Here is a 17,830-nt window from a genome sequence, read left to right on the forward strand (position 1 = left end):
ATGGCTCTGTCTTTTTATCAACTTGCCTGGGCCCAACAGTAACACCTCAAATATTTCTGTGAGCAAATGAATGATTTGTAATATTGAACTTATTACTATGTTATTGTTTATTGTATTTATGTCAATATTAATATAATAGTAATTATATTTGATGATAAGAAGAATGTCCAATCATAAATCTGATAAATTTAAAATAAAAATAAAAAATAGGATTAATTTCTAACTGAATCAAAAAATGACTTGAATTTCACTAGCTCTAAATCAAAACGTTAAATTCGCACCCCGATTTCTCTCGATTTGTGTGGGGGAGGTTCATATTCATTTAAGAAATATCCTAGAGTATAATCGTTCTTCCTAGACCTAAATCTGTCTCTGTTAATCGTGATAAAAGTTGAATGTTGATTAGATGAAACAAGTGAAACATCAATATATTGATTCAACAAGTTGAAGTGCAAAGCAGAAATAGACTGTGTAATGACGTCCGTGTTGCATTAATCTAAAGTACTAAGATTTTTTAATCGATTGAGTTAGTGTTTAAAGTCCACTTTATGCACAGTAAGGCTAATCGAGACTGGACATACAGTTTAAAGTGGGATCCGAACCACTATGTTCCACCACCGGGAATCGAACCCGGACCACTTGATACAAGGCGACGACGCTACTACTACGCCATCGGGGAGGCCCGTAAAGTGCTAAGATACAAGGCAGAAACACATACACGTTATTTCTGTAACTGACATGTTTTGTTTTTTTGTTTGTTTATTTTATACTTAGAATGTTTTACGTCCTCTATATACATCTGTATCACGACAATTTAGATGGGTTCTTCTTCTAAAAGATAGATAATCAATCACAATGAAACATTCATGTCTTACGTAGGATTCAAATTTCAGAGCCCCTGGATTCTTAGCGCGTAACACTAACCCATTAGTCACGAGAACTGTAATAGGAGCAAAGGGCAATGGAAATATAACTGACAACTTTCAAAAGTCGAACTGATTAAAAAGACCAAGGAGAAATAATAAAAATTATAATTGCACTGAAAGTGACAGAGGGAGAGAGTTACTTGGGAAAGAAAGTAAGGAATTTAGGAAGGCAGCGTAAGGATTGACAAGTAAGAATTGAAGAGGTTCAAAGTATTAAATGGTTGCATCTGAAATCCCAACACAACATATATACCCTGTCCCAAGTTTCTATGAAGCAGGCGAAGGAAAATAAGTCTGCGCAAATAGTGACGCGAGACGACTCCGTCAATGAACACGTGAGATGAACGGGAATGCGTGGAGGGGGAAACCGACTGCAGTTACCAGCCTTCGCTCTGCCCACTCGATTACCTCCCCATCTCTAATGCTAAAATACAGCAATTCAATCAATCAATATTGCTAGAGATAGGTGGGTAACATGAAATTTACAACTGAACTTTATACGCAAGATCGTGTAGGATTCGTGCATCAAAACCTTAAGACGTGTACATTAATACTACGAAACTTGTTACTCTACTAATTGTAAATCCAATGAGTAGAGTTCATTTGAACAAAGTGAGAAATTGTTATAATGTAGTTAAAATGTTCAAGATTCAAAGGAAGAAAAATCAGAAGTTGAGGACTAAAAGTGGTAAACGTTGTAAGTGCCAAAAGCGAAAGTGTTGGGAAATCGCATCGTTCAGCACATTAGCTCGTAAGAACGTGCATACTAGTGACCTCTTTACACGTCCTTTGAACTACTTAGAGGGCTACCAGCCACATTTCACGTTTACCACATTATAAAGCATGGCACATTTCACAGTTTAACGTGGAAAACGGAGTTTGAATTATTGTGGCACTTACAGCGTTTACCAATTTTAGTCTTCAGTTCACTGTAGCTGGGACCAACTAGATTCTTCGCCGCCCCTCTCGCCCTCTCCCGACGGCCCCGGTTTCGGCTTCCATGGCACGCACGGTACGTTTAGTTAAATTCTGATACATATGATTTACTGTGGTACCAGTGATAAAACTGCACTACTCGGAAAAAAACGAATGTGAATATATTTTTTCCGCTTCTGTGGTATCAGTTTGAGAGATCGGTTCACCATCTTACAATCACAGCTTCTGGGTTAGAGTCCTGATCCAAACATGGGTGTTCCCAAAGGAAATAATTCAAGCATTCATCAGTTTCATAATGTATCGTCGAATTTAGCCTAAAAGGGTAGAAAAGCGACGCAAATTATCAAAATGCGGCACAATATCTTCGTTCCTTGAGGGTGGTCTGCATTTTACAGTTATTCCCGATATCACACCCTAACACTCTTTCTTGCTATGTTACTATTTTGTACGTAGTACACCCAAATGTCAACCTCACTTTCACGTAGTACACCCTGGACTGCATTTTGAAGGCTGTACCTGCGGGCAGTATAATCCTCGTAGGGCTGTGGGTGTTGTCCTGTGTTCTGTCCTTATGTGCGCTGAGCGACCCTTCACAGCCTCAGCTTTTTAACCCAAGTAAGAATATTTTAGTCCTCAGACATTATAGTCATGTCTTATTAGTTATTTTATTTATGGTAAGGGACTGGACCTCGTATAATGTGACGAGTGCAAAATAGCCGAAGTGCTGACGCACTCACAACTTCAAATTCAATCAATCAAGCAGTTACATTCATTCACTTTTACAAGAAATGTTCCCGCTGCATGAATCTAAGCAGTAAGTAAGCAGAAGCTCAGAATTTCCCAGCATTTGTTCATGCTATAGGTATTTTCTACTCTTGCGGCGGGCGCTCTATATGCTCGCAAAGGAAGTGGGGGCCGGGGAATAAGCAGCAGACCAACCAAATAACAGCGCTGGCGCCGAGAGTAATGACGTCGAGGGAAGGAACTATTACGTTCGCCTAGTACAGGCTGCTGAGTTCTTATGGGGCTGGATTGGTCGCTTGCCCGCTCCCCACTTCCCTTGCCAGCATATAGAGCGCCTACCGTAATATTGGAAAAGAGCCATGCCAAGGCTATGCAGAAATATCACCCTTCCTCTTCTGCGAGCTCTATGGCAGCACTTTATATCGTATTTCAAAGTAAAACACAGACCAACATAGCATATGCATTTGCAATGATCTTGTAACAAACAAATGCTTTGTAAGTTTATCACCTTGATATTCTCTGCACTCTCGAAACTTTTTGGTTGCGAATAGTGAAGAGACTATCCGGAACTTATACCTGCCCATGAAGAGTATTTAACTCGTACGTTCTCTACCTTGCGAGCCTCGTGTAGCACAGGCAACTCACGCTTCCACGCTATAACATACATGTTACGTGAAGAGTGGCCCCGTGGACAAAGGTTTGCAGATGATTCGTGAAAAACTTATTTATTGATGCCGTTATTGTTACAATTAATACGAACAATTTTAAAAGTGTGGATCAAATGGACAGATGTACAATAACTTTTTTCATATTTATTTTTCCATTTCACTTAAATCTGATCAGTAAACAAAACAGCATTTTCCATGATGATCTGTTTTCAAGTTTTTCCATTCTGCGTTTGGCCTTGAATTATTGCTGGTCAGATCCTCGAACGATATCGATACAACAGTATAGGTGGGTCTCATGTGACGTCAGGAAGCGCACAGCCGCCATGTTTGCGGACAATTTTATTTGTCGTTTCCAGGGAAATGTCCACCACGTAAGGTTCCTTACATCTACACGAACTCCACGTTTGTTTTAAATCACGAATTACTATGTTAGTATCTCCCGCCCACCCGGTTGGATTCCGTGTGCTTACAAGAACTGGCCTCAATCATGGCTGCTCGAAGCCACAATGCAACAGTGTGTGACGTAGGTGAAACACACCTATACGGCAGGCAGAGTCATGTTACAAATAAGAAAAGACTCAATTCTCAGAAAAAAGACAATAACAATGCTTGAAAAACAACAATAAATATGCTGTGAGGCAAGTATGACTCACGTGGAGTGCAGCGGAATATTTGATTCTAGGGCCGGGTGAGTTAGTTGCATAGGACTCACGCACATAAAATAATTCAAATTAGCTACTTTTAAACTAATCATCGCGAAACATATTGCTTTCAACGTTGTTATTATTATATTCTCGAAATAACACATTGTGCCCCTAGGGATTTCTTTTCTATTGTGTCATCCATTTTGTACACTAGCGAGGGCCGGCCCCAGTGGCAGACGCCAGGGGTCACTGGTTCGAATCCTGGCATGGGCATGGATGTTCGTGAGTGTCCATTCATCAATTTCATCATATCATCACTCCTCCTCATCTTCGCAAATTAGCCAGAAGTGGCACAAAAAGGGAAGTAAAATAAAGCAAATCAATGAATCAGACTAACGAGGGGCTGGCGTCTGGACTCACAGCCTATATAATCCTCCGTGAGGCTCGCGTTGTGTCGTTCCTACATGTTTGTGATTACCCATTCATCCATCTGATCTTAACGTCATTCATCCTCATTTTCGCGATTAGCCAAAAGTGACAGAAGTAAAATAAAACAAATTAATCATTATTCTTCTTTAAAACTCTGTTTTTTGTTTCTTCGTAACTCTTTCCAATTGATGTACACTGTCCTATGGAATGTACTAATTCCTACTTCGTTAGCATATGCCTATTGCACACTGCGCTATTTTGGACAAGAACCGAATTTATGTTTCCAAACGAAAGCGGACAGAGCAATATCGTACAATCAGTGGCAAATCCTCCGATTAGACAATGGCGTGTTGATTCAATTCTGGATGCAGTGGGTTTTACAGCCAGTTGAGCCACTACATGCTCAGATTTCGTTTAGGGAAAGCTCTCTCACACAATCCCCTGAAAACCCCGCTTTGTGTCACAATCCGCGTCACTTCTCGTTGTGAAAGATAAAAAAAAACATTATCTCGTTTTTCACGAATCTCGCCAACCGCATCCGATTCTTTCTGGAATGTATACCCAATGTCCGCAGCAGTCAGCTAACGATATCCATTTAATTATATTGATTGACTGGCGATTATATTCGTCATGAGAAAAATCTTTAAAATTATAAGTATTCCGCAGTAGACAAAAGCAGTTTCCTATCTATCCTTCTCAAAACTTCTTAATTTCACTTTTAACATAATACGGGACACTTCCGTAGTAGTTGAGAGTGGTGTTGTGATGAGGAGCACAGCTGGCGATACTCTGTAGCTTAACACTTGAGTGAACGCAGATTTCGATTTCAGTTTTTCTAATCAAGCACTCCCGGGTTCGATACCTTGTAAAGGCACATTGCACAATATTTCGGATCCCACTTTAAACTGTAGGTTCAATCCCGATTAGCCTATCAGTGCGTATTATAATATAATAATAATAATAATAATAATAATAATAATAATAATAATAATATTTGCAGATGACCAGATTATGACGGCAGCAAGTGAAGATTATCCAGTAAGGAATTTTTTCAAACTTCAATCAATTCTTACAAATTATAACACGAAACTTTCAGAGGATTAAACAAAATCAATAGCAATTAAAGGTAGGAAAAATAACATACTATAATGGAAATAGTGATAAATGATAATATAATTGAACAGGTAACTTTGTATATTTGGGAAGTCATATTTCACAGTTCGAACACCAAAAAGATATTGAAGAAAATTAACAAAATATAATATATTAAATGGAATTTTAAAAATAAATTTGGAAAACTTATGAGAAAAGAATTTCAAAATAGATACCGTAACATAATTTTGCAAACCGGTTTATGTGGTTTATATCGTCAACATGATTTATTTATTAACCAATCGCCTATAACAGAGCGAATGCTCCAATTACAATAGGCATTACAATTTGCTATATACAATATAATTTACATAAATATATAATACATGATACAAACACATAGTAATTATTACACAAAACATTAGATAAATATGAATACAAAAAGTTATACAAATACAAAAGTTACACAAATACAAAAAATTACATACATATACATATTACAAATTTTGAACAGAGGAGAAAACTAAAGGACAGAAGAAACAAAACATAAACAAGTAACAAACTATAAAAGCTTGAGAAGAATAAAGAAATTATACGAATAGCACTATTTAAATAGGAAACAGGAATAATCAATACAAAGCAAAAGTTCAAATTTGAATTCGTTTATATGTATACAAAATTTAGAAAGCTATAAATTGTATTTGAGACTATAAATAAATCACTCTAGAATTAGATCTGTTTTATTTGTATATTATATCTAATATGTTGTTTAAACTATATAGATAGTTTTTAATATTAAAAGCAAAATCCAAATCAATTCCATTCGGGACAATATTATTATGTTTACTTAATAATCTAATGATTGGAGAATTTTGATGGAATTTTGTGTTTGATTTATTGCAGTATAATGGTTGTCTTACTCTTAATACCTTATAATTGACGTTAAAGTTTATCAACTGTATAAGATTTTCACACTCAAGTATACCATTGACAAGTTTGTATAGGAATATATGGTCAGCCGTGATAGAACAAGAATAAATTGTTCACAAATGAGATTTTTGCATACAGTGTATTTAAAACCAAAACTCAAGCAGATTTCAATTCCTGATCAAGGACACAAATAAATCAGTATTGCCAGTACATATACCGATAACCTAATGTACTACCACGATACCAACTCTAACATCCATACATTCGTTTCAGGCAACGTCCCCCTGACTTCCTAGCTTCTCCAATATAGAGCAAAGTCGTCTCACTTAAACGTGGTTTCGAGCTTCTTGCAATAGTAATTAACTAATCCCGTGCATGTTGTTCTTGCAGATCATATACGCAGACAGGGGAGAATGGGAACGAAGCGGAAGAGAAGAGGAGTCTGTAGCTAATTGGATGAACCATGGAGGAGGGGGAGGAGCAGGGGGGGAACTACACCGACCTCTCGAACAATTCCACCGAAGGATTTAACAAAACAACCCCCATCTACTCCATCGGAGTTGATTACATCTTGCAATGGTAAGTATAGATTTTCTTAACCCAATTAATACTCGTGTATGCCTCCCTCTGGAGGAGTTGTAGTGCAATATATAATGACTTTTACCTTTACTGATCTCAGGATTTCAGTGAATCTACAGTCTGGGGTTGTTGTTTCCTAGGAGTTGCGCTGCCCTGTACTAAAAAACAGGATTTCTGAAAACATTGCTGACCTCGAAAGACTTAACTCCAAACGTGTTAGTGATTAAGTTTACCTTAACGTTTAGTGGAGAACATTCATGACACTTAAATAGGCTCTGCCCAGTTATAATTTATAGGTCTCATTTATAGCAACCAACTCAAGAGACCTTTTTATCAAGCATCGTACTTCCTCTTCTGACGTCAGGCTAAATACTTTAGTAGTTTGGATAAATGTAGTATTTATGCTAAGAAATTTAAACCTAACAAGCCTAAACTAAAAAACTAAATCATTCCGTGCTGATGAGTTGTGTGCGATGAGTGATAACCATAATTTATCAGTTGAGTTAATCGTGACTTCGTGCATTTCTTTCTGTATTCAAGATAAGAGCTGAGGACCATGGAAATTTGGAACCGAGTTCTGGACATAAGGCTTACATAACATTTGTTTCTAACAATTAATTATTATTTTTTTCCACTATGGTAGCTTAAATTGTATTTTTTACTGGTTTTCTAACGATATAAAACAGTGTTTTGCTCTTCATACATGAACGTGTTTATACAAAATACCGAAAATTACAGTTGCATATAGTGAAAAAACATAAGAATCAAAAGAGTTTCACAAACTATCATATCTGGGTGGGGGTAACGCCACATACTTTCTTGATCCGGTCTTGAGTGGGGATAAATGTGATCAGCATCACGCCCCTGACCGTCTTTACCCCCCAGGGTTTCCCCCAGCTAACCACGTCATTCGATCCTAGTTGGGCATCGGGGTCGCTTCCAAAGTTCCCGGATTTGAACCACCCGGGAATCGAACTTGGGACCTCTAGCATGGCAACCAGGCACGTTACCGACTTACCAACCGCGGCCACTGTGATTGAAACAAACATTCGCAGATATTTCTGGGTTTAAGATCTCGGCGGTGAAGCAATGAATGTGTAAAATACACTGATTTATGAGGTAGTTCAGAAAAATACAGTTTATACAAGCCTTGCGGTTTGACGAACGGATAGAAACCAGTATCACAAAATGTATCCTTCCATACAAGTCCATTATTTTCTTGATTTAATCCAACTTCCCCCTCATTGTAATTCAGCCTACAGATATGCAACAACCAATCAATCACCTGACTGCTCCCATCGCACAACTCGCAGACGACTTTGCGTGATAAACCGAAACTTTAGCTTACGTACACTTCAAAGGAATTCCTATATTTGGATCTTGCATTAAAGTAACGTAGCACATGGAAGAAAATCCATGTCTGAATACTTCAAAAAGTGGCAAAAGTTCTTATAAACATAGACCAGAATTATAAGGGGTGTCCCTAAAGTCACTTACTTATATGTCTGTGAACGAATGGATGAAAAGCAGGTAGTTATCAAATCGCGCTACGTCGCCAGGGGCCCGGGTTCGAATCCCGGTATGGACATGGATGTTTGTAAGTGTTCATTCATCAATTTCATCATATCATCACTCACCCCGATCTTCGCAACTTAGCCAAAAAAAAGTGGCACTTATATTACTCTGGAATGCTAGATAAACATGCATAAAAGCCTATTACCGGACCGGCCTTAGGAAGAAAGAAGTGGCATCGGAGCATTGAGGACTGCCACTCGAAGGACATCTAAAGCATCAATTTACAATAAAATTAAGAAATACGATTTACGAGTTAGCACACATCAAGAGTTACTATTCAGGTTCGTAGATAGATGCAAGAATATGTTGTTACATTTTCAAAATAAATTTAAAGTTATATATTTTTCATATTTTAAAAAAAGTCAGTTGTTTTTGTCAGTTGTTTATATTGGCTTATTTGTACAGTGAGTGTCTTGTGTACTAATTTTCCGTGTTTGTGTACTATTGTACAATTTTTATCCCGTAACGACGCTGATCAAATCTCTCTCTCTCTCTCTCTCTCTCTCTATCCCCGTTTTACAGTACGTTTGGCAACATAGTGCGTATCCGACGCTCATTTGTTTCGTCTCCCAGGAACTTGCGGTGCCTTGTGGCTCGAAAATGCCCGATGTCTGTCGAAGAGAATTCAACTTATCGCTGATTCGTTGTTTCCCAGCCGCCTTTTAGAAGTATAGACCGTATAAGCCAAGAAAAAGTTTTATGGATGAATGCAGAAACATAAAATACGGTTCACAAAGAGAAGTTTAGTCATTTTACATACGACTTCTTCTTCCACCTTGGAATCATATTTTAAACCAAATGTTTTCATTTTTCGTTAACATCACTCCACATGCTAATTCTGTCGTAACGTCGTTCATTGGCATCTTAGGTGTCTTTTTTTTAGTTCTTGCATTTTTACATGCCACAGCGTGAAACAAATATCGTCAGACCTACGTAATAAGAAAGGTAAAGTGCTCCCCTATGCTTAGCATCACGCCATGAAGGCGTATAGGTGGTATGGGGGTAATGCCCTACACTTTCTTGATCTGGTAGTGACCTACATCTACCTTTAATAAATACAAATCGCAAATGTTATTTGCACTGGGATTTACCACAGATATACAATCCTAAATAATATTATAGAGAGTGTCCGAGATGTCCCCGTATTATACACATGTTAACCCCAGATATATATGTGATATTTTTTTATTACTGTAACATATGTGTCTATTCATTTGCATTATAACATACTTCCAAACTATATACATTACGTTACAGTACATAGTTTTCCCCGTGCGTTGTCGTTTGTGCACTGACACATGTCACTAGGCGTAGTTATGCATTGAGTAATGGAGCAATAACTGACACGGATTCGAGCGAGCGTTCCATCTGACCTTCAGGGCAGGGTTGCCAACCACGAAAACGAAATAATCCCCAACAACCGACTACCGGCCAATTTTCAACACTGTCCCAACAAGACACATGCAAGTAGGGGTACGGAGACTTCTAGGACATACTGTTCCTTGTTTCATTTTTCCATATTGTTGTATAATAGGCATAGAGGTCACCTTTTTCCTCTATATCAAGTAAACTGTTTTTTTTTGTTTGTTTTTTATCCCAGTGGCAAAATTGTGATAACCGTCTGTCCCCGCAGTGGAATTGTCAGCCAGTGTGATATGAGATGTGATATGTCTGGATGCGGAGGGAGTTGAATAGTGTTTGCAAGAACTTTAGTTGACAAATAATTAACGAAGGAAACACTGGAATTTTAAATGTTTTTTTCGTTCAAATTATGAATGTGTTAAGAGTAAGAGTATAAGGATGCCTAAATGATCAACCAAGGCCTAACTTAACAGTTTATATTTTATAAATGTAGTGTTTATTTAACCACATGCACTTTTAATTATAACAGAATGGATATATTCAAAAAATATAATTATAAAACTATCAAAGATATGACAGCCAGCAATCGGTATGCTATTAAAATACCTTGAGTGGACGACCGTTATTGGTCACGTACCGTAACCACAGCTCCATCGTGCCAGTACCGTCGACAAAATCAATGCGTTCTAAAATCAACTAATTCGTCACGTTCTAGCCCTATCGCCAACACCACCAATGCCCTAATTTCCCTTACTTGTAAAATTCGATCCACCCTTATCACCTTATAATAAGTAGGGGAAGAATGCAAAGTTCTTAACCTCGATTTCAAGGAGCTCATTGGTGGCGCTCAGAAAAAAGTTTTCCAGTCAATATCGACACATCGAACGCAGCGTGTTTCTGTTACTATGGTGACAGGCCGATTCAATGGTTCCGCATGTTACGCCGGTTGAGCCGCAGAGACTTCTGCATGGCCACACACTCAAGGTACGCGGGCAAACATCTGGGCAGAGTCTACCTCCAGCACAGCTCAAAGGTGGGACTGGGTGCTTTTCACCTATGCAATGTAATCACGAGATTTGATTTTCGTTTCGTTCTAATTATGTTTATTCCATGTCAAGGTGCTCCTGCATCTCAATTTTTAAAATTAAATGCAATGCTGTAACTTTATAATATCTTGTGAGTGAACAATCTAAATTTGTCATGTGCATAAAAATTCATGTATTATACATAATTAAGTTAGGAGGTTTTAAATTGTTGTTTTAAGTCCACTTTATGCACATAAAGGCTAATCGGTACTGGACCTACAGTTTAAAGTGGGATCCCAACCACTATGGGCTTCCACCGGGTATCGAACCCTTGATTACAAAGCGAGGACGCTACCACTGCGCCATCGGGGAGGCTACTTAAGTAAGTTAGGAGATATTTCACATATTATTATTATTATTATTATATATTTTTTAAACTTCTTTTATTTACTTTTGTTTTCTATTGTATAACACCAAAAAACAACTAATTTATTCTCTAACTATTACATTTCCCCCTTAACTCCATTATAATATTCAAATGTCAATTACCTTTTCTCTTTACGGGTTCGATACCCGGTGGAGGCACATAATGGGTCGGATCCCACTTTAAACTGTAGGTCCAGTACCGATTAGCCTTACTCAATCAATCAATCAACCTTCTTTCTTTGTCTTTAATAATTTATTTTTCATCATCTGACTATTCACAGAAATTAAAATAAATTTCTTATTAAGTAAACAAACAATGTTCCTTCTATCTCACCCGTGACACAAAATTGTTCACTTATAGCTATAAATCTGGGAAGGTATTTTAAGGGTACTTATGTTTAATCAATAGTGTTAAGTATCGTATTTCATTGCACAAAATCTGTAGGAAAAATGTTTCTTAAGTATCAGTAGAATAGTTACTTTAATTTAAAATAATGTAGTCAGCGTGTCCCACCCGTGACATTGGAATGCCCCTTATATTTTTCATTTTCTTTACCTACTTCAGATTTGTTTATTGTGGACAACAATTTCTTCATTTCCTTTTATCTCTTTTCATAATCCCTTCCTCTCTCAAATTGATGTAGTAGTTTGTTTTGTGAGAGTGTAAGGGTGTATGGGTTGATACTTTCCGAAGAAACCAAAATGTCTACCTCCCTTCCACGTAGTACACCCTGGATTGCATTACTCAGACTAGCGAGGCTCTGGCGTCTGGTCCCACGACCAGTATAATCCTCTATGGGACTTGTGTTTGCGTTTGGCCTTCATTCATTTCATGTTATCACCATAACACGTACACGCATGTGACGTGGATAGGTTAAGCAGGTCAGGTTTGGTGCTGTTAGCTTATTCGTCCCAAGTTGCTAAGGCTGTCGCTAGGCACTCGTAATGGAACATCTCAGCTCGAATGACCCCGTTGTGCATCTTCGTGGCTTCTTACTTCTTACATCATTCAGGGTTCAAGTACAAGCCTAATTTTGGTCTTGTACCTCATAATTTTAATTATATTATCGTTTTACCAACCTCATCGTCACGAATAGACTAGAGGTAAAAAAAGCGACGCGGAAGGAAAAAGGTACAAATAATTTTTGTAATTTTACCCTCAATTTTACGTGCGTTTCAGGGTAGAGTCTTCCGCGCAATACTCCATCGGCGGCTATTACACCGGGCAGCGAGAGCGCGTGGATGCTACATCCGCGTAAATGGAACCACTAGCTATGTAATGAAATAAGCTCCTGCAATTACACGGACAGTTAACATCAAAATGAGCACATAGCTTGTTAAAAGAGGTGTTGGAAAAACATTTACGGCATATTTTTAAGAAATTTTCAGTAGCACACACAGAATGTCTTCCGAAATTACTTCAAATTCTCTCCTGATATTTTCTTTCAATTCTTCTAATGTATGGCTTTAAAAGCTTGGTAGCTCGCCATGCATACGTCATGCAAATGTCTGTTTCTTCTGCAAAGCGCCGGAGTGATTTTTTGAAAAGTGTGTAAGAATCATGCTCCAACGTCGTCTAGTATCTCCCCAGTAAGCACACGCCGTTTCACCCTTCGCTTCTTATCAAGAACAGACCCTGTTTCCCTAAATTTGCTCATAAGTTCTCGAACATTGTCTCAGTGTGGAACAGGAACATCTTGGAATTCTGCTGCCAAACTCTTTCTGACTTCCCTACAAGAATTCGTAGTGACGTAAGAGTCGTACATAAAAATGCGTTGTTTTAAATTGTACGTGGCATTAATAGACTGCAGAAAAGCACCAGTAATAAGTAAACTAAAACAAAACGATCTAAAACACTTGTTAACACCGTAACACTTCACAAACACGTGCAAACTGGACACCAGCTATCTGGATACTGAAGCATTGACGCGTCCAGTGCCCAGGTCAGCGTACAGATGTGGGTCTAAATGCCGGTAGACGCGCTCCCACCTGCCCGGTGAGCGGGCTGCTGTTTCGTGGACAACGCGCCTTCTCCGCTTTTTATTCAGATTTTTTCTCCCAACTCGTGTGACAGTTAACAATATTTGTATCTTTTTAGAGAACTTATGAAACGAGGAAATTTTTCCGTAATTTTTACACTAACGTAAGTGTGTTACTATTTTTTTGAGTAAACCCTCTTCGATTTAAACGATAGTTTCCAAATTTGTTCATGACGTGTGATCTAATGACTGTTTCTTTCTGTGAGTATGGGAATTTTGGGCATGAATTTTCTCCCAGTAGTCACTCATTCGTCAGCTGTTCGCTACGTTGTCAATTAAATGCCCAGGAGGAGTTGTTTTTTAGAATTAGTAGTTTTTGGTCGCAAGTTGGAATATGTCACGAAAATCTACAAACTGCAATAACTCGAAACCCATTGATTTCCGACCACCGGTGCATAGGGTCATATTTGCTGCAAATGTGCTCTAGTATTACCCCTTTCCAGGAATAGGTCGAATTACAAATCACCCTGTATGTATGTGCATGTGCATGTATCTATATGATATCACTTTATATAGATCTTTCCTGCCTCAAAATAATATATTCTCTTGAAGAATACACTCACAGCATTTTACGCTTTGTCAATTATCATTTTTTTGATTTCTTACACTTCGGCACATTGTATTACTTCCTTATAGAGCTGTTTTTTTCATTTTAACTTTTAGTCAGAGTTCCATTTTACAGTTTCAGCCTTTTAGTTCTCTACAACTATTCGTGACTCTCGTCTCTTACATACACATCTTATTTCTAAATTCCATCATTCTTTAATTTCACCTCTTAGTCACGCTTTTCCTACTTTCCTTTACAATCAATGCTTTTAGACCATTCTCGTTAGTTCTTCTTTTTTCGAAATATTTCACCTCTGCCTCAGTCAGTCGATTTATTCTCACTTTCCATTTGTTCCGGTTCCTTCTTCCTATAAGAGCCAATTTGTTCCGTGTTCCTCTCCAGCATTTCAGACTTTAGGTTCCTACTTAGCATTCATTATTCATTGTTATTCATTAATTTAAATTTCCTTTTTCTTGAGGATATAAGTTCTTGTGAGTCGTATTTCCTTGTAGTTAAAACTTCATTCCGGAAAAATATTTTTAAGCAGCGAGTCTCATTTTCATCATTAAACCTACTGAAAACGTAATTTCATCCAAACTTTAATTTGTTCGCATTACATGGGCCGATTGATACAGTGTTCAAACGAAAAAAACAACAAAACTTTATCAGGTTGAAATTAATATATTTTTGAACATAGTCAGTTTAGTTCAGTACACCTCTGCAGACCAGTTTGTTTGAATTAGTTTTAGAACTCAAAAGAGCCACTTTCGGTATTCGGACAAAATGTCATTTGTCGTACGTTCTTGGCATGCCTGCCTTGCGCATGCGCAGTGTGTGTGGATTGTTTTTAGAAGGAGCGTGTAATTTCGTGATATTATTGCATCCAATACATTGTATTATACATACAAGGAGAGTCATTAAAATCTAAGACATCTATGCATGTTTCATTGTACTACCAGAGAAGCATTTGCATTCACGAAGTTACGCTAGGAGCAGCAGGAAGGGGGACTCGTCGACCAGTACTCTGCCATGCTGCAACTTTGTTTCAGTGTCGGTGACCTTCATTGGGCTACATCGGGATTGCGCACACTTTTCCGGTCTTATCAGTGGTATCTGATAAGCAGTTGACAAGCTGTCACAATGTATGGGATTGCGCACAAAAAAATGAGTCGATGTTGTCAGATGTAAAATGTTCTCAAGCCCTTCTCACTTCTGTTGTGTTTGTTTGTGTGTGTTTGTGGACTTCCACGTGTTTTTTGCTGGAAGGGTAGCATTAGATAGGCATAAAGGATGAACCTGATTGGTGGACTAGAATGTAATGGTCGGTGTATCTCCGTATTTATACCGAAGGTCAAGAGCTTCGATTGACAGAAGTGTTTGTATCTGGTCTTGGTTGTGTGGATTGCCTTCTCACGCTGAAGAATGGCGGATTTCCGATTATGTGTTACTGAAAAAAGGGTTGGCTTGTGTGATTAAGTATCGTCGATTTCGGGAAAATAAGAAGTGATCACAGTGGCGGTAAGTAAATTAAGGTTTCGTCCTAACCTAACCTAACCTAACTTAACCTATCCTTATGAGATTTACTATGTTATTTCTAATTTCTATATCTCTTCTTGTCTAAAGAAAAAAACAGTTTTGCGCACGGATTCTAAAGCTATCAAAGTGGCAACGTTGGATCAAAATCTGTGCGCAAAACAGGTCAGTGAGATTTGTGTGCAATTCTGGATCTAAAATGTGCGCAATTCGGTTGCGGTGCTTACTTGTTACTCGAAAATTTTCTTTCAAACTGCATTTTTTTCAGGTTTAGAAATAAATGTAAATCGAACGGATGATAAAGCGGATGATGTAGCTATTTAGACCCCACCTCGTGAATTTTAGTCATGGTAACACTTGCAGTGTGGGATGGCCCATTGTCGCCATGGAAAAGCAATCTTCCTGTAGCCACATGTGGTTGTCTTATCTTGATTTCATGCCCTGAACGCTGTAACAATTCTAAATGTTAGCCCAGCCTAGTTCGTTGCATTTCTTGACTATCTCTGCACGATGCAACACCTACTCGTCTACTTCATTGATTTGATGTCAAGTAGTTTTTTTGGTGTCTGCACCACGTTCTGGAGCGGTGTAGGGTCACGTGGTGGGTGCTAACTAATCAAATGAACATTTAAAGCAGCAGACAGGAATTTGTTGAATCTTGTGACCTTGAACACAGCTTATCGTCTACTTGGTTGAACGTCATTTCCTTGCACCAGTCTTACACCGAGATACACTTGTTTCTACACCAAGTGTCAAAAGGTGGAGCGAACTAGACTGGCTAACACTCTCCTTGATGGTTTATTATTTTTAAAGATGGTCGACGAAAATTGTTTCACGCACATTCCCAAACACTGTTATTATCACTTACTTTGGCCTTCTTCGTCGATGGAGATTTGGAATGGTACCAACCCGACGTTGCTTGGTTTCAGGTGCGTAATGGCGAATCCAAGTCTCATCTTAACGTCATATATTCTCAGTCCCGGCTATCTCTGGAACGGGCGAACGAAAGCAAGTCTCTGCGCAAGTACAGACCATTCGGTTTAGCTTGAGCTCTGGCCTTCACCTGCGCAGAAGCCTGCCGCCAGCGCGACGATGCGAGTTTTCCACTGAGAGCAGAGTTGCTAACCGCTTTAACAATTACCTACATCCATAATCGCTTCAGAGCTTATTGGTAGGGGTGTTCGGTACTTGCATTAAGTTTTTTTTTTTAGCGACAGTTTGAGAAGGTGATAGTTCAAGGAAAAGAATGACAGGGGATTTTTTGTCGGTAAAACCAACATTGATTAAGCCCCCTTGGCGAAAGAGACATCCTCCCTCCCCTTCTCTTCCTCTCCAGGGCGGGGGTGGGGGACAGATCGTGTAACCACGAGTAAGGTGAATGTTGACCTGTGTTGCTTAGGGTGTTTTTATTCAACGGAAGATGTGGTGAAAACTGGAAAGAGTATTGGAGAAAGCAAAGTGATTCACAAAGTAGAGAAATTAAATTATGTTAACGTGCATAAGCTATATGAAGAAAGAAGCTGACAGTGGTCTTACGTTCAACGTGAAACAAGTGCAAAAGCGTCTTTCCGCACTTACTGATATGTCCGTAAGTACTTTGAAACGAAAATGATGGCTACAAATTAACTGGGAACGAATTAGTAACGCATAACAAACCAGGCAGAAGAAATAAATTTAAAGTGATGTGGACGATTTTGACAAGTGTGTTATTCGTAGAGTAATTTTTTTAATGAGACAACAGCATATAGCTTTTGCCAGTTTCATGTCTAGTAGAATTGTAACTTCCGCGCATTGCAACACTGCTCCTATGAGTCACGACAAACATTTCCCGCTTTGCGCATGCCAGAGCTCAGGGTAAATCGAATGCGCTGTAGTGACTCCGGAGGACTGACTAATGAACGCGTGCGAGGGGACGGGATTGCATGGAGGGGGAAAGCGACTGCAGTTACCAGCCTTTCCTCTAGGAGGGTAGGTCCCGTTGACCAATTGGCGGCGAGTCAGAGGTAGAGCCAATTACATTGTCCACATTTCTAATAGGTATGCGTATTCATATTACTAATACAATGAAGCAACTTACGAGGAGATGTGAGCAAGGGTGAGCACACTGACGGGAGATTGCTTCCAATCTGGGCTGCTGTCCTCCATCTTTGGTTCCCGTTTCGAACGGCTGATGTTTTCCTGAGGCAGATTGTTTGCTCGTCTTATTCGTGCTCTCAGGAGTGGGGCAATAACTGGAATTTGTTCCGTGTAAGGCCAGTAACGTTATTATTAATCGGGTAGGGAGTCTGAACTAGTGGCGTTACAAAACTCAGCTGACTATTTCATTCAGCATTGTGTTTGCCACTGTGCAAATTAAGCTTTTTTGTTTTTGGGGC

The 17,830-nt window shown here is 38.8% G+C and overlaps 1 protein-coding gene across 1 annotated transcript in view; it reads left to right on the top strand.

Annotated features, from left to right (window-relative positions):
• Window positions 1-6,821: 6,821 nt before the first annotated feature.
• Window positions 6,822-17,830, top strand: part of mAChR-B (muscarinic acetylcholine receptor) — a 195,104-nt gene continuing 184,095 nt past the window's right edge. The window contains exon 1 of the mRNA XM_083144624.1: window positions 6,822-6,948. Within this exon, the coding sequence (XP_083000750.1) occupies window positions 6,833-6,948 (116 nt within the window). The 5' untranslated portion in view covers window positions 6,822-6,832. The remainder of the gene's footprint in view (window positions 6,949-17,830) is intronic.

The sequence above is a fragment of the Lepisma saccharinum genome, chromosome 1 (genome assembly GCF_977018435.1).
Source record: "Lepisma saccharinum chromosome 1, izLepSacc3.1, whole genome shotgun sequence".
Taxonomy (NCBI): Eukaryota; Metazoa; Arthropoda; class Insecta; order Zygentoma; family Lepismatidae; genus Lepisma; species Lepisma saccharinum.